This window comes from Siphateles boraxobius, unplaced genomic scaffold (assembly GCF_051911475.1).
Source record: "Siphateles boraxobius isolate OS27281-9 unplaced genomic scaffold, OSU_SipBor_1 9, whole genome shotgun sequence".
NCBI classification, from domain to species: Eukaryota; Metazoa; Chordata; class Actinopteri; order Cypriniformes; family Leuciscidae; genus Siphateles; species Siphateles boraxobius.
The window spans coordinates 25,394,671-25,421,661 of NW_027509219.1; the positions used below are offsets into that span (position 1 = coordinate 25,394,671).

General features: G+C 39.1%; 1 protein-coding gene across 3 annotated transcripts in view; it reads left to right on the forward strand.

Moving 5' to 3' along the window:
- Positions 1-1,111: 1,111 nt before the first annotated feature.
- The window catches only part of trabd2b (TraB domain containing 2B), a 57,021-nt gene continuing 31,141 nt past the window's right edge, over positions 1,112-26,991 (forward strand). Inside the window, exons 1-2 of one of the 3 annotated variants that reach the window (XM_077224329.1) lie at positions 1,112-1,558; positions 4,102-4,668. In XM_077224329.1, the coding sequence (XP_077080444.1) occupies positions 1,448-1,558; positions 4,102-4,668 (678 nt within the window). In that variant the 5' untranslated portion in view covers positions 1,112-1,447. Of the gene's footprint in view, positions 1,559-4,098; positions 4,669-26,991 lie in introns of all 3 variants that reach the window. The other 2 variants (XM_077224328.1, XM_077224330.1) reach the window with 2 other exon arrangements.

Genomic DNA, 26,991 nt, shown 5'->3' on the forward strand with positions numbered 1-26,991 from the left:
CCCTTAATAAAATTGAGGTTAAACCACTGGAGTCAATTTAAATGACTTTAATGATGTCTTTAGTGCCTTTCTGGGGATTGAAAGTAGTGCTAGTAATGGTATAGGACAGAAAGCTCACAGATTTCATTAAAAATATCTTCATTTGTGTTCTGAAGATGAACAAAAGCACAACGGGTTTGGAATGACGTGAGGGTGAGTAATTAATGACAGAATTTTAACTTTTAGGTGAACTAACCCTTTAAGAACGACTGCCGGTTTTTTTTGACTCCCTATAAAATATGCAGTTTTAACATGAAAAACCGATCGATTATGGATAAAGGCGATTTCACTGTAAAATATTTAAAAATGTGATTATGAATGTAAAAAGTATGAAGTAATATAGCCACCATGCCTATTTTACAGTGCAAATCTATATTTAACAAGATAATACATGCATATTTAGAGTAATGTTAAAATGTATTTTTTAGAAAAATACAAGATATAATTTACAGTGAAACACAGTGAAAGGCATATCAATAAAAAAAGACTTTCACATGTGTCCATGAGTACATTACATCACATTCTGTTTATCTAAATACTTACATTTACTTTTTGAAATCAGTAATGCACATTAGGGTGTAACACTTTTTTTTGTAGTTACTGGATGTTATTTTGTGTGACACTGTCCATACATTTAATAGTAGCCTCATTGTTCATCACGTGGCTGTTTGTAAAATGATGGTGGTTATAATTTAAGGTACAAAGCAGATTTTAGTAATCCAAGTCAGCCAGGAATATTAACATTATACTGCAGTAGATGATATAGCTGTATGAAATTGCAAAATATAAGCTACAGCACAAAACGTCTTCCGTAATGACCGAAAGGTCGTCAGGTGAATTTCTGGCGTTAAGAGCTGTCCGTTTCACAGCAGATTTAACAGGAATTTCGATGGGGTTTACTTCGATTCATGCACATCCATCTAATGAAAAGTCTACATTCATCTAATGAAAAATGCAATATTTTCAATATAGCTACAGGCTAAAGATCAATGCTCTATTCCATGACCGTCGAATTGCTACACACTCTCGTCCTCCGAAAGAACCTGTTCTCCCCTCCTCTTGTAAAACAAGCAGAGGGGGGAACATTCAAGGCGTTTCACGTTCTCGGCGCAGTTAAACTGGAAACTTGAGGGGCGCATAGCAGAGTTTGAGCTCTCCACAGCTGGGCAGCTGGACAGAGAGATAGACAGAGAGAGAGACAGGAGACAACGCGAATCTATCTGGTAGTCTGGGGCAGTAGAATGGCGAAGGGGCAGAATGCTTCCCTTTCGAGACGGCGAATGTGAGCTCATTATCATAACCGGCGTAAAACACTTCATTTGTGCTGTGAAACCAGGAAAAAGTTGTAAACAACAGAGGTAACGGAGCTGAGGGAAACGTGAGGTGTCCTGTGCCCTCTCATCTCGAAATGAAGTGTCACTCGGGACTACGATGGTTGGTAACTTTATGCGCTTTCTTTCAAGTGGGCTCACACCGGGACACGCACGAGAGCACGCGGCAATGTGACAAGCCCATATCGGTGAGTTTGTCTCAAACGCAATTTCTGCAGTTGCTTCGCGCGCAATGCACGCACCTTTAGAAATCTTTGTAAATGACATGTTAACAAGATCTATCTTGAATGATATTATAAACAGATTGATTCGCTGTTTGATCTTCTCCGCTGCTGATGTGGGCTATTTTAAAGAGGTGGTTTTATTATCAATGACACAAGGCTAAGTCAAAATTATTAGAATGCATAGGCCTATGTTTAATAAAAGTTCAGTTTGCGTTTTTTTTTAGTTGAATCAATTTTTTTTAAATTGAATGAATTTAAAAAAGATAGCCTACATGTATTTTATCAGATTCCGTACGATCTTCTTCTCAAACAAATTTTTTTTTAATTTAAACAAAACAATTGCTACCTTTGCTGTGAGATTAAAGTGAAGTCTTCGTTTCTTATTATTTAATTATTCTGCACGATATTGTTCCTCTTCGTATTATTAACAACACCAAATATAGCCTAGGCCTATATAATATTTAAAAAATAAAATTGTTACCATATAAATCTCTAGTGGCATTATAATCACAATAGAAACAATCATTTGTATATTATTATTATTAGATTTATTGCATTCCATTTATTAATTATGCCATATAAATTTATTGTTTTAAAACAATTATTTTAGTGGCGTCCAGCCAACCGCGTGTCACTTCTTGTCATATACTCGTAAAAATCTGGGCCTGAAAAATGAATTTTTGTGCCAAGTGAAATACCGTTAAACTCTTGCCAGTGCAATGCCAGTTTATGTGTCAAAGGAAAAAGGGGGAAGCCCACGGGTGAATAGACTTCAAATGCATTTATATGGGAAAAATTCACTGACCCCCATAAACTGATCAAGTTTCAGTGAGACGAGAACTGTTAAAGTAGTTATCGGGCATATTTACTTCATTATGATTTGGCAAGTGCTCGAGTCTGTTGAACGCAATTAATGTCTCGCTTTCATCTGAGCCATACAGTGTTTTGAGGAGAGAATTCCTCATCGGTCGAGGTGGAAATCATAAGGAAAGATGATTCATTATAGCCTATTCCTTTAAACATATTGACTATCCCAAATCTTAATAGAGATTCGCACATGCAATAGTGTTTGAGCCTAGCCTATATTTAGGCAAAAATGCAAAAGCCTTTGTTAAATATAATCCGAAAATTAATGCATTATGCACGCAAACAGTCTGCCAATTCTATTTGTTTTGACAATTAATGTTTATCTTTTCCTGAAGATTTATATCATTTAATACCCCCATTGTCCAGGACATGACCTGTGCATTCTTTATGTAATTCATAATGCGCGAGTACTGCGAGGCCTGTTTTTGGTTAAGAAATTACTCTATAAAACGGAGCAGAGGGTCTGCAAATGTGAACGAATAATACACAATATATTACTTTAGTATTTAGGCTTCTCTCCAGTAAAGCTGGTCAGTGTTCGAGTCATTTTCACAGGTGTCCATTTAGGTTAATACAAAGACATGAGCCGTCGCACGTGGCCATTTACGAACAAGGATTTCAGGCGTCAAGACCTAGAAAAAAGGAAAAAAGGAATAAAGGATTAGCCTATAGCTAGATAAATGCGGACAACCAAGGCATATTAGCAACACTTACAATAATTAGGATGTCAGGTTAAACATTTAAAAATATAATATTAAAATAGGCAAGTTCTTAGAAATGCATTCGCATTTATGTTGGTTTCATATATTTTTGAAAAAAATTTATACCATTTTTAAAAATATTTTGATTTCATGACCCTTAAATATCACATGTAACCAAGTAAACAGTAGTGTACTGAAATATTTTATGTAGGCTACACATTTTCGTGGATCTTCAAAATATTCAAACATCACTTGCAGTTCTTTCTGCTCTCATTACCATCAGCTCTGACTGTTAATAAACTCTAAACTGTTCTTTCCTGATCTGAGGTGGATGAACAATTCATTAAAATTAAAGATTGACCATTTAAGAGTGAGTTGTTCATTGAAGGTTACATTTTACGAGGGCACAGCTATTGACAGCCTCAGCAACTAGTAAATACTTGAGAGTTTCAGAGGGTGCAGAACAGCAGAGGTTTGCAGCTCTGCGGAGTGTAAAGGCCCTTTTTACGAGGAGAGGCACACTGTAAACTAAGAACCCCAGTTAAACATTTCCACCCCAGATTTAATACGCCAGCTCTATCAGTGCACTGGCATGAACCGACTCCTCTGTGATACAGCTACTATACGGTGCTTTTTCCCCCCTCAGTTTGACTGTGAATAAGGAAAAAGTTAATGCATGTTAATGTCCAACTCTGTGGAATACAGTTAAGATTATTATATCAGTGTCCAATACGTCATCAGTGTGGTTTACTTTGATTCATGCAGTTAAAAAAATGTATTAAGATTTTTTAAAATGATTACAAAATTAAAATAAATAGGCTACTTTTCTAAATATAAAGATATTTGAGTTCAAGTAAATAACCTTGATGTGTTTGTGTCAGTCCAATGTATTAATTACCCTAAAATCTCCTCTCTATTCCTTTTTTCTTTATCAAGCAGAAAGACATGAACTCCTTCCTGTGGACGGTGAAACGGCCTCGTCCTTACCCTCCGTCCTATTTGTTTGGGACAATCCATGTCCCCTACACTCGAGTCTGGGACTACATCCCTGAGAGCTCGAAACGGGCCTTCCAGACCAGCACCAATGTATTCTTTGAACTGGACCTGACAGATCCTCTAACCATCTCAAAACTCACCAGCTGCCAGCTTCTGCCCAACGGAGAAAACCTCCAGACGTTACTGCCGCGCGACCTCTACCGTCGCCTCAAGCGCCACCTGGACTACGTCAAACATATGATGCCCTTCTGGATGACGGCAGATCAGCGTGGCCGTGGACTTTATGCTGACTACCTCTTCAATGCCATTGCGGGGAACTGGGAACGAAAGAGGCCTGTATGGGTGATGCTGATGGTGAACTCTCTGACGGAAGCAGATGTGCGGTCGAGGGGAACTCCGGTGCTCGATTTGTTCATGGCGCAGGAGGCAGAGCGTCTCGGGAAGAAGACAGGTGCTGTGGAGAGGGTGGAGGAACAGTGTCATCCCCTGAATGGACTGAACTTCTCACAGGTCAGTGAGCAGGCAACCAGACAGAGAGGCCTGTGTGTGTGTTTTGGCAAGTGTGCATAGGAGATCCGGTGGTTAAAAAAAAAGGTGTCGTTATGGATTAAGTGATTATGAATGTCCACTGACAGACCAGAGCAGGGAGGAAATGAGATAAAAGTCTGGCAAAAAAAAAGTCTGAAGCAACTGAAGTTAAATCAGAGGGGGAGGGAGAGCAGCTGTCAGGTTGATAGATTGGTGTGGAAATCAATGCTGAATAATATTTATGAGGTATAGAGGGAGGAAAGAGAATGACTCTGGCTGCCTGTGGGGTCGCGCTGTCATCTGACACGTCTTGATTATCCTATTGCTGCCTGTCGAATGTTACATTAGAGTGAAAGATGGACAAACTTACCTAATTGCTTGATGATATGCAGGTGGAGGGTATCCAGTTTTTATTTCCGCACTGAAGAAGTGGGTCAGAAATATGAATAGAGCGTTGGAGTTATATTAAACAGGCAGACAGTTTTTGTTTAACACACACACACACACACACACACACACACACACACACACACACACACACACACACACACACACACACACACACACACACACACACACACACACACACACAGACATATATATGAATAAATATGTAAATTTTTTGTATGTATATATATATATATATATATATATATATATATATATATATAAAATTCACATCCACAAATTCAACATGGCAAAAAAGGCAGAGAGAGTTTTTGTTCCTCTTGTGTCACATATATACATACAAAAAATATACATCCGCAACCACAAAACCTGCGTCAGTGGCAGCAACACAGTCATAAATGCTCACACTGCAACTGAATCTGTGAGTCGGGGCCTCCGTGTGACAGGCAACAGGGCTCCTGTGCTAATTTGAGAGGGCAACGTAGCCTCTCCACTTTCATCAGCACCTCCTAACTATGCTGTCAAAAAAGAACATGCCTTCAGGGCCTGCCATACAGCGCACCCCCTGTAAGGAATCGTGGGAAATGTAGACCCAGCTAAGGGTGACAGCACTCTCGTCTTTAATTTGGGAGAGGTCAAAATACCACTCTAATTCCCAGGCTGAGCAAGTCGAAAAATCGTTTTTAATGTAGCAGCAAAATAATGCTTTCAGACTGAATGGCTTTTGGGTTTGGATATTTATTGCATCAAATATTTCTTTGAGTGTGAGTTTACTTTTCAGCGAATTGTGTTCGTACACTAAATGTGATCAGAATAGGCAGAACATATGGAGTCAGGCACTGCAATGTGAACTGTTACTAAGTGCTCTTAATGACTGTAGAAGTCTCTGCTTTAGATTCTGGTGAAGGCTCAGCCAGCGATCCATTTTAATCACAGGGCTAATCAGCAAGCTTTTGAACATCTGAATTTCCTACAGCTTTCCACCCAAAAATAGTCCCAGAAGAAGTAAAGAGCATGAAATGAAAATGACAGGCAAATGATTATGCTGTATTAGAATCTGAAGGATAATTTGAGCGCTGTGCTCGCCTGGAACACTCAAGCAGGAGTGAGGTCAGACGGCAACATCATGCATGGAGGCAAGAAGGAAGGGGTTGGATGATGTGTAGGCTGTGGTGTCGCTGCGAGGCTTAATCTGAAACATGAGCCACGGGATTGTGGGAGATCAGAGTTGGGAATGCTTCCAAATGCCGCTAGCCGGCGTATTAATCGTTCCCAATAAAAGTAACTGCCTACGATATCCTCAATCTTGCAGTGTGCTCTTTCTAGGGGCTTTGTGGTGTGAGTCATCAGTTCTCAATGGCATTAACCTCCTTGGCCTTTACCTTAGGTTAAAGCAGTTAGCCTGACCTGTTACCTCTCTGTTTGCTGGGAATCGTCGCCAAGAGCTCAGGAAGTGCTTTGAGCTTGAAAGGTGCTACAGAAAAACAGGTCCCATCTCAGTGCTGATGTGGTTCCTTGGGGGACAATGGGGTGTGATGCCTGGAGGATAGAGCGGTTTGCCTGGCCTGGCAAAGATCCATGTCTGGCTCTTGGATGGAGTGCAGGGGAAAGTTGAAGAGCATTGGGGAGGGTTTGGCTTTCTCCTTGAAGCAGGAGTTGTGAGTTTCAAAGGCCTCATGGAGCGCATGGTTCATCTCTAGCTTTGCAAACGTGGATGAACACAGACAGCTGGGCATGACAGGAAGCAACACACACTTACTTAAAGCTTAAAGCATGCAGAATACACCAGGCAATAGCAGAACAGGGTGTCCATAGGGGTGGAGGACAAGCTGTTTATCTCTGGTTTTGTGAGAAAAATCCCATAATGCATCACTGGACCAAATGCCTCATGCCTATGCTAAAGCAATGTATGCATGTGCTTATTTATTCATTTTGAGGTCACTTCTTAGCTAGCATTTGACAATTGGAGTGAAGACAAAAAATGTACAAGAAATATCATATATATGCCAATCTTATCAGGGCTGAGGTCAAAGGTCACGGCCTTGCTGACGATGCAGACAACCCTGTGTACACTAGAGTCTCTGTGTGATTCTGACCAGCAGAAAGGGAAAGTCACAAGGCTATTTCAGGCTCTGCGTAAGGAGTGAAAACCCCACTGCAAACTTAGACTAACAGTATAAAGTTGTTGGATCTCACACTTTAGCAGAAGCCACATCTGTTTTCAGCTGTGAAGAAGTGCTAAAGTGTTGATGGAGCGTAGAGGGATATAGTCTGTTAAAATGGGATTAACAGAAATATATAGGTTGAATACAGCAGAAATGTTTGTACACTCACTGTGAAATTGTCATGAGCTTTTCACCATATTATTATACAGCAATTAGTTCCAGTCCACTAATTTGTTTGTATCACTGCTTCTCTGTGTTTGCTACAGAGAATTCCAACTTATAAGCTAAAGTATTTTTGTTGGCGGCGCAAAAATAAACATGGCCAGCCATATTGAGAATGAAATTTCAGTTACCTTATATTAATTTGTTCAGAAACTTGTTTTTGTTCAAACGTTTGGTGTTAGTAAGATAAAAAAAAAAGAAAAAAGAAATTAACACTTTTATTCAGCAAGACGGCATTCTAAAGGATCGTGTGACACTGAAGACTGGAGTAATGGCTGCTGAATTTTTTATTTTTTTAATATCATTATTTTATAATACTGTATATATATATTTTAAAATATATTCAAATAAATATATTCAAATAGCTATTTTAAATTGTAATATTCACAATATTATGTTTTTCCTGCATTTTAATCAAAGAAATACAGCAACTTAAAAATGAAGAACATCACAAGCAAGCACCCGAATCACAGCCATTCAGCGCACAATTGCACTCTTGCTTGTTGTCTTACTGCTTAAAGGGATACTTCAGGATTTAGCATTAAGCTTTGTATCAGTAGAAAATCAGTAGTATTTCGAATTACTGTGCTTCCCCCCCTCATTTCCCCCTGATATGAGAGATTTATGTATTTTTAGTCTGGAAAAAATCCCCCGATGACGCAAAAATCGTCATTTTGCGTCATCTGAGGATTTTTGGGCCAGAGGCTTAAAACTACAGCCACTACTAACTGCTAGTTCCGCATTTTTTCACCATGCCCATATGGGGCGGGATCTCACTCACAGAGTGTAAAGATATTGTCAGCCATCTTTCTGTAGAAGCTAAGCTAACAGGCTCTTGCTATGTGTATAAAGTTTGTATAGTAGGCTAATCACGATGGTGGAAGGTAACGTTAGTTTTGAAGTTGAAATGGCAGAAGGGGATTTCGAAGATCTGTTGCGCAAAACTGATGCTCGCGGCTACCTGTACGAGCCACAATACAGCGACGAACAGTTGCGGGAGATGGAGGAACAAGAGGCGGCCGGAGCAGCTGCTACTGCAGCAGGGGAGCAAGACCTGACTCGAGCCCGGCCAGACTCCAGCTGGGGCGGACTGGTGGTGTCAGTGCTCTCGCTGTGCGCCTATGGAAACAGATAGAGAGTCCTATTGCTGTCACAAATTTCAGCGATCGCATTTTCTTCTTGACGGGATCAATTGGAAATGCCAGCCAAAGCCCGCAGGGACAAACGGACGGCTTAGTGTAAAGTGAGTAACGTTATTTGGTTTGTTTTTCTTTTTTTACCGAGACGTAATGTACAGAGTTTGGACACCCGGCATTATCCCAATGTTCTTCCCGCGTAGTAAGCTGAGCTATTGTTGTTATATTTACATGATAGCATACTGTATGTGCAAATAGTTCGCATTGCTAATGTTAAGCTTACTGTTACGTGGTTTGGGAGTGGCCTGGCCGCGTAAGGGCAGCAAAGCAAGTGCATTCTAGGAGTTGTTGTCTTTCAGCCACATGAGTAAAAAATACATTTTCTGCCTTTTCTCAGTCTATGCTTCAATTTCAAAAATAATTTCACATTTCTACTATATAAATGATCACTATTAAATACACATTCATCTTCCCAGAGCTGAAGTATCCCTTTAATAAGAAATGTTATTAGGAATGACACCATGATGGAAAATGTGTGTAAAATTTCCATCATATATTTTGCAAATGGTCAACTGGCTATTCAAAAGAGTTTATAATCAGCATTGTGCTACAAATATTTACTCAATACTCCATGCTGTAATCATCTGATGGACTTTGGATAAATAATGCATATTTAAATGATAGAATTAAGGAGAATCTGACTTTTGCTGCATTTAAATATTTACATTCCAGGTCTCATGTGTAAGAACTGGGCGCTATGATCTGCTGGCATGAGCAACGGCGTGATGGAAAAAGCAGCCACCTCTCTGCTCCTGCTGGATAACCTCCTAGCCCATATTGTTTTCCTTGCCTCTCTCTTTTTTCCCCTCGTCCTCTTCGTGGAGGCATTTTGCACACCTCTGTGACACTCTACCTGCAAAGAGTGGAATTTTAATGTCAGCACACAATGGAATTAGAATAAATGGAGAATTAGAATATCAGAATATGGGAATGTGAACACATGAGCTTCAGTCTGGTGGAAGCAAAGATGCTATCATCAAATTCTTTCTTCATTGTTTCAAGATGGTATTGGAGCTCGGTGTTTTCGCGTGTGTGATTGGCTGATGTTTAAGCATGTCTTTAAATATTACTCAAGATTCTGGCACTCTCTATTTCATAAATGCTTTTGACTCAGGAATGACCTCTGTTTGTATATCCACGACTTAATTTTCTCAATTACCCATCATGCTCTTAAAGAAATGCAATTTCCATTTGGAGGATGTCCACTTGGGGACTTAAGCTTTCAATGATATCAAGAGCAAATGTGCGTAGAAGTGGCACCGAAGCCAAATCAGGCAATCTGCGGGGCATGTGAGCGTACACGCGGCAGTCAAACCGCTGGCCTAATTACTTAATTGGCCTTTCTAATGACTAAATTGCCCCCTGCTGTCCTGGACCACTTAGACAATTATGTATTGGCCTGAAAAGGAGGCTTGCTCTGGAAATCACTGAAGTGGAAAAGCCAAGCCATGGATACCGTGAATGTTTACTTTCATCAAATAGGAGGTAGTTACCTACATCAAAGTGGCATCTTTCTCCAAAGTGTGGCACACACACAGCGAGGAAGCAGTGGTCAGCAAGGCCAACTCTATGTCTGTGCTGAGGGTGCGCCCTTCTTCGCAGAGGTAATTATCCATGAAGTACACACAGGAGTTTGTGTCCCACAAACATCCTGTCCTGTGGCTTTTTCTGCTTTCTGTCAAGTTGAAAGTAGAAGCGGATAATGTTCATGCGTAAAATGAATTTTGACTCAATAGCAAAAGATGTGTGTCTCCGAGTGTATACTACAGTTCATACGTTTCGTTTTGGTAAGATTGCTATTATGTGCTTGATAGAAGTCTATTAAAGGGGTCATGAATTGAGAAATCAAATTTCCTTTCCTTGACATATAAGGTCATTGAGCTATAAAAACATCCTGTAAGTTTTAGAACTCAAAACTCAAGGGGGTCGCACACCGGACGAGAAGCGCAGCGCCGCGCGCCTTGTCGCGTCTAGGACAACTCGAGATATCACACATCGGATGCGCACTTTCTCAGTTTATGGCCAGCAATATTGTTATGTTTAAGGACATTATGGAATTAAGATAATGTCTATATTATGTAATGATTGTACTGTACAATTAAATACAATCGTTGCTAAGTCTGCTGTCTGAACACACTTTACCTCAGAGGGTCCGTTAATTGAATGAATTGAGAATCTCGTCTGAAAATCTGATAACATCAGAAATTTTCATTCAAGCAGCTGATTTCTGTAAATGAATGTAAAACTAAATGTATATTGCAGCAAAGGGTGAAGTCAGTATATACATTAACGACAATTTGAGACAAATAAATGTAAATTTAATATAAAACTATGTAAATGGCGCTCTGTGGCACGGCAGGGTTTTGAACAAGGTCCTGAGCCGTAGCTGGGCGCAGCGGACAGATGCCGAATGGCGCCGCCGGTGTGTGTACACTCATAGAGAATAATGTGTTTGAATTTTAAAGACATGGCGCTGCTCGACACGACGTTGTGCTTCTCGTCCAGTGTGCGACCCCCTTTAGTCCAAAACAGCTTTTATGGAATCCAAGCTTAGAAAATGACTCGTTTGGAATTTTGTCACATTATGATGTAATAGTGTGACGAAAGACTGCCTCAGCAGTACATCATCGTATCTTTTGCCCGGCCCGAAAGAGAGAGAAAAGAGGTACATAATCATAATGCAAAGAAAGTGGTTTTACATTTTCAACTATGTGAATGTCTCAGTAGAGCTTTGTTTGTTTGTTTAGTACATTTCACTGTGATTCTTAGGTAAATCAGTTGCAATTTCGGCGCAAGCTTTGCAAACAGACTTTCACTGTAAGAAATGGACCTGACAGTAATGTCACAACATATAGGTAACATGTTCATTCTAATGCCTGATCTGTGATCAGTGATGTCCGATATTTAATGATTCATGCAGTCAGACGTTCTTTGACTCAAAATCAGTTATTGCTGTTAATGCATCAGTAAACCAATCTATTGTTAGTGATCCATGAAACATCTCATTGACTGAATGAATGGCCTGAATGAAAGTCTGTTGTGCTACAGTATTCCAGCGCTAATGAATTCTGCACATTGGGGATAGATCGTGCTATGAGCTCCCAACAGCTGGGAATGCACAAGACAGAGTGCTATTCCACACAGCTGTGATCCCAGCGCCAAGATCCACCTTTCTTTTCTTTTCTATTCATCTTCTTCACTGCATTCCTCCTTGAGAATGGAACAGTCATTTCATCTTTGCTTTAATGGCCTCACGTCATGTGAAAGGTCGCCCACCGGCTGTCTTACTTATCAGTGAGAACAAGGTCTATTTTACAAAAATAAAAATACACACAAATACAACCAATGGGTGTTACAGTTAAATCAGATAACACACTACAAACACCCTTAAAACGGTCAACAGATAAAGAGGTTTGGAGAGTGTTCCCTCTTCATAGGAAAGATTTCTGAGGCGACTGACCAGAAACATGGCACCCTTTCAGAAATATGAGGAAACTTTCCAGCAGTGCTTTTGTTAGTGGAACAAAGAAGATTGAAATAAGACTGAAACATTTTTGCCATGTACACACAGACACAAAACTAGAGGAAATCCACTTGTGTGGTCGACTTCATCACATTTGAAAGTAAATGAACTGAAAGACACTAAATGAGAAATTGAACATTACTTTATACAAAATTCAGCTTTATCATCACAGGTATATATTACATTTTAAAATATATTCACATAGAAAACAGCTACTTTTTCTATGCAAATTTTTCATCAGGATTGGTGAGCATAGGAGACTTCTTTAAAAAAAATTACACTACATTAAATGGTAGTGTGTGTGTGCGTGCTATATATATATATATACTGTATATATATATATATATATATATATATATATATATATTATCACATTTCAACCTTATTGAATATAATAATATTAAGTTCAGAATATTCAGTTTCAGGAATCTGTCATAACAGAAGATAAATGTATTTTTAAAACTCTTTAATCCAGAGACCCTCCATGCTTGGTCTTTTTCTGAATCTTATCAGGTTCACAGCACACATGGGCCTCTCGGTGACCTCTGCTCTAACACAATCCACTCTCTCCCTAAACACTCCTCTGGGTCCTGCCCGTACATGTCAGCACAAACCCCACGAGATGAGTAAAGATGGGAATAGGGCTACTTCTGTGACCCCTGGACAAGCAGCCACGTGCATGCAAAGTAAGAATCATTGCCCTAATCACTATAACCATTTTCCATATGGACAGTTTTGAATCATATAGCTTCTGTCAGGCTGCTATTGTTTGAACAGATGCTGCTAGCCTCTGACTAAAACATCTCTCTTCTTCTTTTATCATTTCTACCTGCACCTCAGACAAAGTTTTCATAGCTTGCCCCCACCGGGTCGTGACTGATGTGAATAATGCCCGCTGGATCGTTTGAAATGCGGCTCTTCTCGTAAAGTTTTACAGGCGTGCACATAAATCCTCTGATTCCCTGTCAACTTCTTCCTCTCGAAACCTCACTTTGTCACTGTAACCTCTGCAGGCTCAGAGTCTGAACAACCCCTGATCTTCAGCGCCTGAGGGGACAGGCTTCAGTGATATTAACGAGGTCTCATACTCAGATGCAGAGTTATCACCATTCTGCTCTTGAGAAAGGCATGATGGAAAAGATTGTATATCATTCCATCCATTTTTTAATGAAATCAGAATGAGATCAGGCAAATTCAGTCCCAATTCATCAATAAAGCAGGGATGTGATGCAGTACTCACTGTTCGTGGCTGTTTATATATAGATACATGGGGAAGTAAGTACATCTACAGTACTTGGTTATGGCATTTGGAGGGCTCCCCCCCCCCCAATCTAAGACGACAGCAGATAGGTCCAGATTAGCACAATATTAGGTTTCTGCACTGCGCTAATACTGGTTTAGTGACATCAAAGGGGAAACAGTGACACATATCTGTTACTGACAGATCATCACCCAGTCTCCTTTTATCCCCTCTCCTTTATTCTAAAATATTATAAACCCATCCCTGCTCTCACTCTCACCCCTACATAACCTCATTTAGTGCTCATAACGCTCCCTACAAAGCATAAAATTAAAATTAAAAAATAATTAAATTCCTACTTTATTTAAAGTACCCGTCAAACGTTTGGAAACATTAAAAAAATGTGTTTTTAAATGTAGTCTCATATGCTAAACAAGGCTGGATTTATTTATTTATTACAAATACAGTTAAACAGTAATATTGTAAAATATTATTACAAGTTTTCTATTTGAATATTTTTTTAAATTGCATTTTTGGACATTGATAAATCTTAGCCAGTTTTAATGAATAATTGTATATTTTTTATTAGTTTGGCACTGCTGTTCCATACCTGGTCCCTTCCCAGTTTCACTGTTTGGACAGAAAGCAGTTTTGACATTCTGCAAAAAAATAAAAGTACATGAAAGTGATTAAATGATACCAGAATTTAAATTTTTGGGTGAACTATCCCCTTAATGTCCTTGCTGAAGGATTTTAGGTCTGTCTTTGGTTGATAATTTTCCTTTTCCTACATTCCTTACAATGCACAAAACTGTCCAACCTTCAGGCTGTCCTTGAGTTAAATACTTGAGTGTTTTTACAATCTTTTTTTCCAGAAACAATATACTTTTGATTCAGCCTACAGATAGATTCTGGTTAGCCACTCAATGTTGCATTGTTTAAATCTTGCTGTAGAGTTGGGACATGGTGTTGTTTTCTATCACGGTTGTCTGCTGGTTGAACTTTCAACATTCGGATGTTCTTGTTTTGCGCATGTAAAAACAGACTGATTAAAATATGTTTTGTTTTGTCTTTTTCCCTATTTATGGCCAAGAAAAGTGATGTTTTGGCATATCGTTCTTCTCATCTTCCCTGTTTTTCCTCCGCCTCAGATCTCGCTCAATTTCACCTGCCATTTAATGTTCCGATTCCTGTTCTCCACCTCTCTCCTTTCTCAGCTTTCCCTCTGCACCCACTGGAACAGCTTATATGTAATATCAAACACATGGCAACGTTTATAGAAGGCAAATGAGTTGAGAAATCAAATTTGCTTAACGATTCCAGCTCTGGTTCCTCAGGAACCAGTTACCATGGGAGATGATGATGGGCATCTGAAATTACACCCTCCAGACAGAAAAACAGGAAGACACGAGGAGAGAGAGAACAAGTGAGAGAATTCTCAAGTCACAGTGAGAGAGGACAAGTTTAAAAAAAACATTTAATTTAAAAATACTACTATTACAAATTAAAAAATGAAAACTGAAACACTGAACTGAAATAAAAGCAAATTCCAATACTATAACAGTATATAAATGATCTTAAAACAACATTGAAAGGAAGAAAGAAAGACAGAAAGAAAGAAAAAGAAAGGGAAAACACTCCTTAATACACCATGATTTTATAAATACAGCTTAATTGTGTTTATAACTTTTAAATGGATATTTTTGAAGCAACGTCAGCGATGAATGAGAAAAAAAAAAAACATAACGATTGGGAACAGGGGAATAATACGGTACCATCTCACATTCTTTCTTCTGAGAGCTGGACACCGAAAAAGAGAGAAAGGGGGGTTCGGGTGGGAGTGAACACGCAGGCCTATTCAGATAGCATAGTTTGGTTTGGCAGCGAAAAGCCTGTGTGTAAGCAGTCTGGGTAATTGGTTTCTGATGCCCTTGTCAGTTTTCAGCCAGACCACCTGCCCAAGGGAGGAGGTTGAGCGAGCGAGAGAAAAAGAGACTTGCACTACAGCATCTCTATCCCACCCATCAAGCTCTTAACCCCTCCCTGACTTTCCAAAATGCCCCCAGTTCAGCCCGCATTGCTACACTGGATCATTCACAGGGTGCAGTGTATTTGATTATGATGATGGTCAGATGGGCATCGCAGTATGAGAACTGTTCCTGTGAGGCTTGATCGTCCCCCAAGCAGGGTGCCAGCGGATATGTGCACCACAAGGCAACTGTACAGAACCTCTAATGTGAAAAATATGGCTTCAGGCACTCGTCCGTGCCAGAGAACGCTTTTCCGTGGTTTGCCATGATATTCGATCGACATGCATTAGCAAACCTTTCGTTTTCGAATGCATAAATCACGTTTCTCTGTTCCGGCTCTCACAGGTAACAGTCATAACAGCCATTTCTCTGTGTTTTAAGCAAAAAAAAAAGCTGCATGAGAGACTTTATCTGCCGTGTCTGAGCGGCTTTGAGCACCGGTCTAGAGAGACCGAACGCTGTTGGCGTGCCAAAAGCTAAGGGAGATGGAGAAAATAAATGAGTGAGAGAATAAAAGACACCTTCCAGACGTAGCTCAGCTATTATGCCGGCCAACTCAAGCACATGGCTGCGGTGTGAATGGCTTTTTAATGCCTGCTAACAGGAGAGGTATTTAGCACGATGGAGAACTGGAGATGGGAAGAGAGTGTGGACAGAGCGGGGAAGGGTCTTTCCAACCATCCATGACTGAGCCGAACACGTCAGCTTTCCTTGGTGTCCATTAATCCTGAATTTTACCACCATCAACGCTTGTTAGATCTACACATAAAGGCAGCCAAAAATGACTTGAAAGGTTTAAAAAACATATTGGAGAGGTTCAATTAACCTCACATTTGGTATAATGTGTTTTTGCTGGAATAATGCTGAGAGAAATTAGCTGAGAGTTTAAAAACACGAGTGTGGAGAAGTATTGGGACATTGTTGTGATTCCTGGGAGTCTGTTATTACAGCACCACGATCGGCCCACCATCTGAAGCAATTACAGATTTTCAGGCTTTTTAGCCCAAGATTTACATATTTCAGCACCTTTGACTTCAGCCGAGATGACCTCTGTGTCTCCACAGCTTTGAATGGCGGTTATACCATCAGCATGCACAAATGTTTCCTGTGTTTGTATATCTGTGTGCTTAAGACACTCTCTGTGTCAGCTGGCCTGTATACAACCACGACTGCTGTAAATTCCTCAACAAATTCCTAAAAACAGGTCAGAGGAGGGTGAAACAGGTCACTACGGAGAAGATAAGCTATACGATTAACTACACTTTGTTGAGGAGAAGTTAAAGGAATGTTCTTTGTTCAAAATAAGCTAACCTCTATCAACAGCATTGCTGTCATGCTGTCGACTAACACCTAAAATGATTTGGACCCGTCCCTCAGTAACTAAAAATCATTTTACGGTACTCACAATAGAAGTCTAAGGTGAAAGGCTTTCCGCTAGGATAAATGTTAAAAAATACTCTAAAGTATAGCCCCAAAACAAACATTATGTGTGTTAATGAGTAGAAATTGTACATTAGGGTACTAATATGCACCCTTGAAGTGTAGTTGCTGAAGGATTATGAGAGAGGAGGATTATGGGAAAGTCTGAAAGGCTTAGAAATATTATGTATATTTTTAAACTTTTTTAACAGCTTTAACTCTGAGTATTTAAAAAAAAGTGAGCAATTCATAAAAAATTAGCAGTTCCAATAGTATTCGTTATTGGACGATATTAGAGATAGTTTTTTTTATTGTTATTTAATTGTGCAAGCTCATTTCTCCTATTTTTTTAATTAAGATTACCTTTGCCATTATCTAACACTCACTTCATTTTTTTAAACTTATATTTAAATACCACTCTTACATGTATTATTTAGCAAATCTCAATAGAATATCTTTTTTTATACTGTATATTATTGTGATGCATAAACTCACATGTAGCATTTAAAAAAAATTGTGTGTTTCAAATGTAATTTATTTAGACAAAATAGTATAGAATGACCATGACAAACTGTTTTAGCCTTAAAATTTGCACATGGTTTTTGGATACTACACAAGGAAAGGACTTCCATTATATATAAACTATTGTAAACATCACTGTTATAAACGAAAATGTTTTTTTTCTGTGGTAATTGAAACGCATCACAGGTACTACTGATAGCTTGTGCTATTGCTTGAGTATTTTGAACACAAAATGTTCCTTTAAATATCACTGGATAAGTTCCAGCTCTAAAATCTGATTGATTGAGCCATGTGGATTTGTATTAGCCAGACAACAAACACTTTTGCCCCCACATCAGTTCAAGGTATACACTTTATCAGGTATACCCATGGTGTTTCTAGTTTAGTTGTAGTCTTTAAAGCACAACCTTTCTTCAGTGGGCTCAAGTAAGAAAGGGGTTAAAATGAACAAAAGGGTTAAAAAGAGACCTATATACCAAGGGGTTTCTATGCATGTGTGAGCATTCTCTACTATAATGTCTTTACCGGCCAAATGCAGACCCCCTCCCACCTTGTGATCTACAGAAGCCGTGACCCTGCGGTGTAGAGGTCGAGTGTGACAGCGGTCCGAATATTGCGAGAAAAGCACACATGAGCTTGTTAACTTACCAAGCCACATGGCCCCCTGCCGCTCACTCTATTTGGAGTGCCATCCGTCTCGGGGGGGGGGGGGGGGGGGGGGATTCGGGGTGAACGAGCCCCGTTACAGCGTTACAAAGCAGCAACATCACCCCCCCCCCCCCCACCCTCACCCTTAGAGCTGTGCAAGGTGAAACAGCCATCCGTCAACCTGCAGAATAGAGGCCTGCAGGGGCCCCTCTCGAACCTGCCATGGGCCCTGGCCAAACTCAGGAGGAAACATCCCTCTCCAAACAAGCCCTTCAAGAGGCACCCTGCCCCAAAGGAGAGAGACAAAGAGGGATGAAAGAGATGCAAGGAGTCATTTGAAACACATTATCCATGGAGGAAAAGTAGGAGCTAATGATTTTCCTCTGAGGGTGAACGGAGATGGTTAGAGCGAGAGAAAAAGAGCACCTTTAGCCGACTTGTCTCTGTAGGACACGTTGCATCCAAGGAAAACTTTCTTGCCTTTTTTGTTTATTATGGTGATAAAATGTTTAATGTGGTGATAGACATCATCAGGACGATCTGATTCTGCACTGAGGCTCTGTCATTATTGGCTGAGTGTGTGATCTGGGTCAGTTTTAAGGCTGATGTTACTGTGGATTTAATGACTCACAGGGATCTTTTGGTTTACACTTAAGTCTCAGAACTCCTAAACACAAATAAATACTCATTATCAGCTCCATTCCCTTAAGATTTAGTTTCAAAGACTGAAAATTAAAGTAGTGATGCCCTGATATTAAACTTCTGGTTCAAACAATAAGTCAAAATAAATAGACAAGATTAAAATTCTATACTATTTTGTCTAAATAAATTACATTTGAAACACACACATTTTTTTTAAAATGCTACATGTCAGTTTATGCATCACAATAATATACAGTATAAAAAAAGATATTCTATTGAGATTTGCTAAATAATACATTTAAGAGTGGTATTAAAATGAAGTGAGTGTTAGATAATGGCAAAGGTAATCTAAATTTTAAAAAATAGGAGAAATGAGCTTGCACAATTAAATAACAATAAATAAACCAATCTCTAATATCCAATAACTAATACTGTTGGAACTGCTCATTTATTTTTATTTTTATGAATTGCTCACTTTTTCAAAATCTTTTAAAAAATATACATAAAATAGAATATATTTCTAAGCCTTTCCGACTTTCCCATAACCTCCTGTCTAACTCTCTGTCTGTGAATGGGACAGGAGTGGAGGAGAAAAGATCTCCTGAAAGTGGATCCAAACCGCCTGTTAATCAGGATGCCAAGCCTAACAGACACTGACAGCCTTAAAGAATGTGTGTTTTGAAATGGCAGGCTGCCCCGTCAAATCTCTATTTGTTTTTTTACTCTGACAAACCACTGTTTGGACTGGTGATCCATGTGTATCTATTGGCTTATTGTCTACAGCAGATACTGTATCGTTGTATCGTATTATGGGAATAGATAACCTCCACTTGTACATGGGAAAACGGTTTAGAGTCCAGCTTTGACATACATTACACATGCTCTGATTCCAAACCCCTCGATTCACTTTCACTCGTGGATGAGAAGCAGATGAGAGTAGGTGAAAATGGAGAGAAAAGGGAAGAGAGAGAGACAGGGAGAGATATAAAGGTAAGGGAGGTCAGAGCGGGGTTTAGGTAACAGACAGCCACCCCCGGATAAAAGGAATCCACAATCCTCTTCAACGATAACCATGTGTCCCGGTCCCTGCTCTGGTCGGGGGAAGAAACATATCAGCGCTGACCAAAACCAAAACCAAGTGAGCTTCCTAACTAGACAGCATTTGTAGACATCATTGTTGCTCTACAAGCACGTTACAGTCTGCTAGTCTTCTCTTATTAAATATAGGAGGTTTATATTTTAATTCTACAGATACTTTTATATATTACTTTTGTGTAATACTCTGTGTCTTGTTCAACACAAGTGTTGATCTCATCAGTGTCCTGCAATCTGAACCTCGTAACAAGCATTTTGATACCCTGTGAACCCTATATACGCTGTGAAAATAATAAATGATGTGCTTCTAATATGAGGGTTGTTGCAAAAGGCAAGCAGCCTAATTACGTTGCCTACTAAAATATATTCCATGGCATAATCTTAGAAGAAAAAGCAATCCTAGAATGTGTTGCGTTGAGCTCAATAAAAAAGAAAGTCCAATATGGCGGATGAGTTAAGAGGAAAGTCCATTTTAAACAAACTTATATTTCACTCGACACTAACAAGTATCAATAAAATAGATCAATCTAATTTATGCATATATGATGATTTATCCATCATAAATGTGTCATTTATTTTGTATCACTATACATATACTTTTCATATAAATGTTTTTTTTCATTTACATAAATAGTGCTTAAACGTACATATATATGGAAAGTATCAATAAAATAAATCGAATTTATTATTCTTATCTTATGTTTTAAACATTATTTATGGGTGCCATTTATTTTATATCAATATATATTCTTTTCATATAATGTGCTATTTTTTCATTAATATATATAAATAAATAGCCCATTTAAGAATCAATAAAACAGTTCGGACAATTTGTTTGGTCAATAAAATGGACAATACATATATTAACCCCACTTCAAATCACCTCACCCAAATGCAGTGTGAATCATGAAATGTCTCCTAAATAGGTGAGATACTGAATTCAAATGTAATGTTATCCTTTATAAAACCCAAGCCCAAACCCCGTCTGCCAAACCAGCACCATATCTCAGCTTTACTGTATATGCCATTAAGCCGTTTGAAACTGGTTCTGTGTTCTTGGTGTGTGGGTTCAGGGAAAGCTGTCTTGAGTTTGTTTAAATGTACAGACAGAAGTAATGTCTAAATGTTCTCTGAAAATGGTGTTCAAGGCTAACTTTGAAGCTGTGCTTTGACTCACGGGCACCGCTGTACTGCCCACAAACCGGACTTAATTATGTGTGTGTTGTGGTCTGTCTAATTGCCACCTTTAAATGTCCCCTGCAGCCTTCAGCTGTGTGTGTGTGTGTGTGTGTGTGTGTGTGTGTGTGTGTGTGTGTGTGTGTGTGTGTGTGTGCTCGCGCGCTCTGGGTCTGGTGTGACCTGAATTAACCCAGAGAGCTCATCTTCTCTTCTCAAGGATTCTGGTTTCACACTGTTTGTGGGGTGAACAACTCACTGCCTGTAATCTATGTGGAAAGGCCTTGAAAATGAAGCATTTCCTCACACAGCCAAGAGTATGAGTGTGTCTGTGTTTGCGGTGAACTGAGACTTGTTTTTGCTGAAATAGTTCTTCTTGTTCTGCCATTCTTATTTTGAATAAATAAAAAGCACTGATGTATGCGCACACAGCGATACAAATGTGGTTAGTTTGTGTCTAGGAGGCACAGAATACCACACACACACGCCAAAAGATACCAAAACCACAACCACTCACCCGGAGCATCTGTTACTAAATGAACGAGCGGTGGCTCGACTGAAAGATGAGAGCAGCTTCGCTCTCTTCTCAAACACATAAACAAAAACACATTCCTCGTAACTTAAGCGCTTCTGATAGAGTTTAATCTGAGGTGTCTGTCAAGCATTTTGATAGAAATAGGCAGAACACAGGAAGACTTTAACTGTACGAGTCCAAGTCCAAATGTCTATTTCAATTCTAATATTAATTTAAAAAAACAAAAGGTTCATGAGAAATGACTGGGTCCTGAGCTTTGGGTGAAACTGAGCTTTGTGTCAGTGTCATACACACTGACATACTGTAGACAATCAGGTAGAGGCTCTGCCACTGTCAAAGTTATTCATATTCACTCACTCACTTATAATTGCCTTCAAGTGTTCTTGCTTATGTCGGCAGGAAAGGTTCTCACACAAAATTCCAACAGGAGTCAGAACATGTGCATACACACATGAATTTCACCAAAATGTTAAAAATGCATTCTCTGCAGTTATACCATAAATATTGTCATTGACTTAATGTTTATTCAGAGCCTATCCCAGATTAAGCTATTTAAAGCACATACATATACACAGTATAACCTTTAGATTAAGATTTTAGTGTTTATGAAAGAAGTATTTTATGCTCTCAAAACTGCCATTATTTGATCAAAATATAATTCTAAAATATTATTACAATTTTAAATAACTTTTTATTTTATTTTAATAGAATAGTTTTAGTATAATTTTAGTATATTTTCAAATGTATTAGTTTCCTGTGATGGCAAAGCTGAATTTTCAACATACAACAATATTTTTTTTAAAGGATACTTTGATGAATAGAAAGTTCAAAAGAACAGCATTTATTTGAAATAGAAACCATTTGTAATATCATAAATATATTTACCGTCACTTTTGTGTCAAATGCATTCTTGCTGAATAAAAGTATGAATAAAAAAATATGAATTACCCCAATCTTTTAAAAGTTGTGTGCGTGTGTGTGTCTGTGTCTCTCTCTCTGTGTGTGTATGGTTTGCCTGGACATTTTTTGGTCCCCATGAGAAAAACAGCTTTTAAATCATCCTAAACTATGTTTTTTGAAAATGTAAAAATGCTGAAATAGTTTTCTGTGATGGGTAGGTTTAGGGGTAGGGTTAGTGTAAGGGTATAAAAATCATTATGTCTATGGAAAGTCTCCATGAAACATGAAAACACAACATGGGCGAAAACAAGAGGCGAGATTTATCATGTGAACCAATCATAACCAATCACATCTAATCTTAGCACAGTGGAGGCATTGCCTCCTCTCACGTGACTTCCCCCCATTCATTCTCAATTCCCCCGTACTAAACCCACTGCAAACTTTAGGGGGTCTGTTAAAAGTCAATGGGCTCAGGGGAGGCACGAGAGCCGCGGTGTCCCGCAGTAACTTTACCTACAGGTGTTGCTGTTGGACAGTGTTACTTAAGAAAAAAGTAGTGATTAATACACTTTCTAATGTCACATTTTGTAATATTTGCGTTGTTTTATTTTTGTAATAGGGATTATTTTCTCATCCTATTTTTTTGAGGAGACACTGCCTCCCTTGCCTCCTCGGAGGAAACGCTCCTGACATACATATGCATTTTTGTAAATAAGTTTGTGTGTGAAAATCTTTGCACACAGACTTTATGCTTGCATACATCTGTACACACTGTTAGTGAGTTAATGAAATTAACGGTATTTAAGTACAAGACTGATAGAGATAGAGAAAGAGAGAGGAAAGGTTAAGTGACCTGGGGCATAGCCAAACCAGACAGTGCCCACTCTCCCACAGGGAGATCTGAACGACAGATAAATGTAGGGTCACGGAACGGCCAATCTGAGTGTGTCAGTGTCAGATATGGCATTTAAAACTGGACCACAATAAGTCACTTAAAAAATAATTTAATCCAGGCTCATATTGCAAACCAGGAAATTTTATAAACCTATTCATCAGCCTGGCTCATGAATATTAATTACTGTAGGTGACTTTTCTTTCAGTATTTTTCATAGCATTCATTGCAGCATATCATTAATTGCCCAAAACATTAGGAACTTTTTCATTTCTATTCCCCCCATACAGTTATAACGGTTGCTACATCCACATACCCCCTCACACACACGTGCACACCTCACACAGCTGCAAAAGACTCTGCCTGGTCCCCTAAAGACTTAATCAGCACCATCTATTACAGAAACAGGAGACTTTAAACCAGCTTTACCCAGCACAAAGTCCTCGGCTCCCAAACAGAGTGGCCCCATTCAAATTTATGAACAAAAATTAGAGAGGTAACGTAAGAGAAAGTCAGAGTGAGAGGGAAAGAATAGTAGTTGAGAGTCCAATAAAAGAGCTCCATTGTATGCATTCCCATGAGGCCTCAGTACAGCCCTAATGTGATGGGAGGCCGTGTTGTCCAGAGCAGGAAAAGGACGACTCATTGAATTAAATCAGCTGAGATCAGCCTGGCGGCACCGCTGGATTTACTGCTCACAGCTGGTCCAGCAGAAGGAACGTTTAGGGCTACCACAAAATTACCCTCTTCCTCACCTGCTCCATCACAACTTATCAAGCTTTATTAACAAGATTGATTCACATTAATGGCACTATGGATGAATCAATCTGTGACTGTTAAAATGTTTTCTAGATTAAAAGGCTGTTTAAAAGTCTGATCACATTCAGAATTAGTGGTGCTTGCTAAGACGATCATCATTAATACTATTGCTCATACTTAAGGTTTGGGATTTAGACAAGTCTTTGGCATGTAGTTAGTCCTGAATGATACGTCAAATCATGTGGTTTGTTGAAGAGAGGTGTGCTATTACTTTTCTAAGCAATCAGATTTACGATTTTGCGTGACGGACAATTAAATTGGTGGAAAAATCCCCTAGACTTACTTGATGGAAGGACCCGAGCCATATTTTGGGTCCATTATATCATAGAGACTTGGGAGTGAAATGTTTTGACTTAAGCCAGTAACCAATTACCTAGAGGCAACACAGCAATCCCAGCGACTCAAAATAACGAGTAAGCACCACTCATTAGTTCAAAAGATATTCAATATATATTATTTGCAAAAAGTGTATGATTTAAGAAATAAATTCAAATTATTGTTTTCCTGCATCTGTTATCTATATGTTGATCTTTATGTTCTTTTTTGGTGTATCACACTAGAAACAAAATTAGCAAACGACAGAGACAGTGGGAGTGGTGTCAGGACTCGGAGAGGCATTTATTAACATAAAATGAGGAAATAAAGTGTAAAAGGGATAGTTCACCCAAAAATGAAAATTCTGTCAGTATTTACTCTCCCTCATTTTTTTCAACCCCGTAAGACGTTCGTTGATCTTCGGAACACGAATTAAGATATTTTTGATGAAATCTGAGAGCTGGATCACTCCTCCATAGGCTTCTTCAGGGATTGAAACTTGCCAGCCCCGAAAAGTTATTAAAGACATCGTTAAAATAGTCCAAGTGACTACAGTGGCTCAGTCTTAAGTTTATCAAGCGACGAGAATACTTTTTGTGGGCAAAAACAAACAAAAATAACAACATTATTTGTTGTTACGAGGACACCAGCGTGCATGCACAGGGAAAGAGACTGGTCTCTCGAGGAGAGGCGCGCTCAGCATTTTACAGCAGCGGTGATGAGGCTTCTTTATCTTCAGGTGTGCCTCATCACACGCCGCCAATTCTCCTCTCCAATCACACCCACTCCAGTCGGGAACCTGGCGAAGGGCGGCAAATTAAGGGACGGTGTGGCGCTGATTACCAGGGAGAGGCAGTCGTGTGAGTGTGTATGTGTTAGGGATGGGCAAATGAAGCCTCATGAAGCACTGAGGCTTTCCCCTGATTGTTTCGGGAAAAGATTCTAACATTTCGAAGCATCAAGAGTGTCTTTTTTTATCTATGCGCAAATAAAAGTCATTTAAATGCTAAATGTTCAGTTTTCTGATAATATAATTCACATATTAAAGTTTGGCAATAAATTAAATGTAACAATTGTATTAATAGCCTACTAATTATAAAATACCAACAGAGTTGCTTTATGCAAGTAAATGGTGGTGGTATAATTATTTTATGGTTTATATGCAGTTTATATGGCAGAATATATGATCACATAGGCTATAGGCTTATTTATGTTCTTTTTTTTTTAAAATAGATAGTAAATGGACTTAAACTTCAAAAAGCCTGTAGAGTAGTGGTCTGGGTTCAAACATTCCGACTCGCAAAGTGAAACATTCACGCGACTAGAAAGAAAGTGATGAGGCTTAGTTTTTCGTTGGTCACGTTTCTCTGAAAACAATACACGCTTCATGAGAAATTGCTCTGTGTACTCGATACGCGCTTTGAAGCTTCAGTGTCATATGTAACATAGTATGTGTGCGTTGCCATGGAGTACGTTTGAGCTGTAATTCTTTGGTTTTATTGGTTAAAATATGCTGTTCCATTAACATCAGCACACCCCAGGGTTTTGCCATCCAAATTTGCCACAAATGTGAGTAAGCACAGGTGTGTGTAGTGTTTTTGTATGCTATTTGTAGTACACATGACTATCAATCAAAGCTACCTTACATTTATCAGAATACATTTTTTTTTATATGACACAACCTTTGTGTGTGTATGCTAGCTAAATTGTTTTTTGTTTTCCAAGGGTTCAGTTAGCTGAGGCAGAGATTGGTTTGTGATTGGTCGCTGGGAGGAGCTGGAAGACAGGATTGTTTGTGATTGGTTGCTAGCCTATCATGTCCACAAGACAAAAAAAATGACCCTTATTTTTACTTAGTACTACTAGGAAACCAAATCCCAGATCTCTGTTTTTCCTAATGCTGCACATTATTAAAGGATCTAATGAAACAATAAAATGTTTGTTTTTCAAAGCAAAGGACCACAAAGGAAACACACACACACACACACACACACACACACACACACACACACACACACACACACACACACACACACACACACACACACACACACACACACACACACACACACACACACACACACACACACAGATACAGAATGTAGTAAACCAAATGCTGTTGTAATTTTAGCAAAAGACATGAGGTTGCCAAATGCATGCTACTACTGGAAGGCAAACAAACAGACATGCACGCACGCACGCACGCACGCACGCACACACACACACACACACACACACTCACACTCACACACACAGACAACAATAAAACATTCAGGGAAAACAACTACAGCTGTAAATATATAAGAAAAATGAAATCAGCTCTGAGCTGTTGGACTGCCCAGAACTAAACGCATCATATGAATGATATGAAAGCTGCTAATTACGCTGGAAAACACCTATAAAGTTCAGCTAGAATTACAGGCACACACAAAACTGTGTGCAATTTACAGGACCACCACAACTAATGCTTTTGCATTAAAACAGTTAATCTAAAATGAAAATCTGTAACATACAGTACTATTTGGTTGGTAATATTTTTGAAGGAAGTCACTTATGCT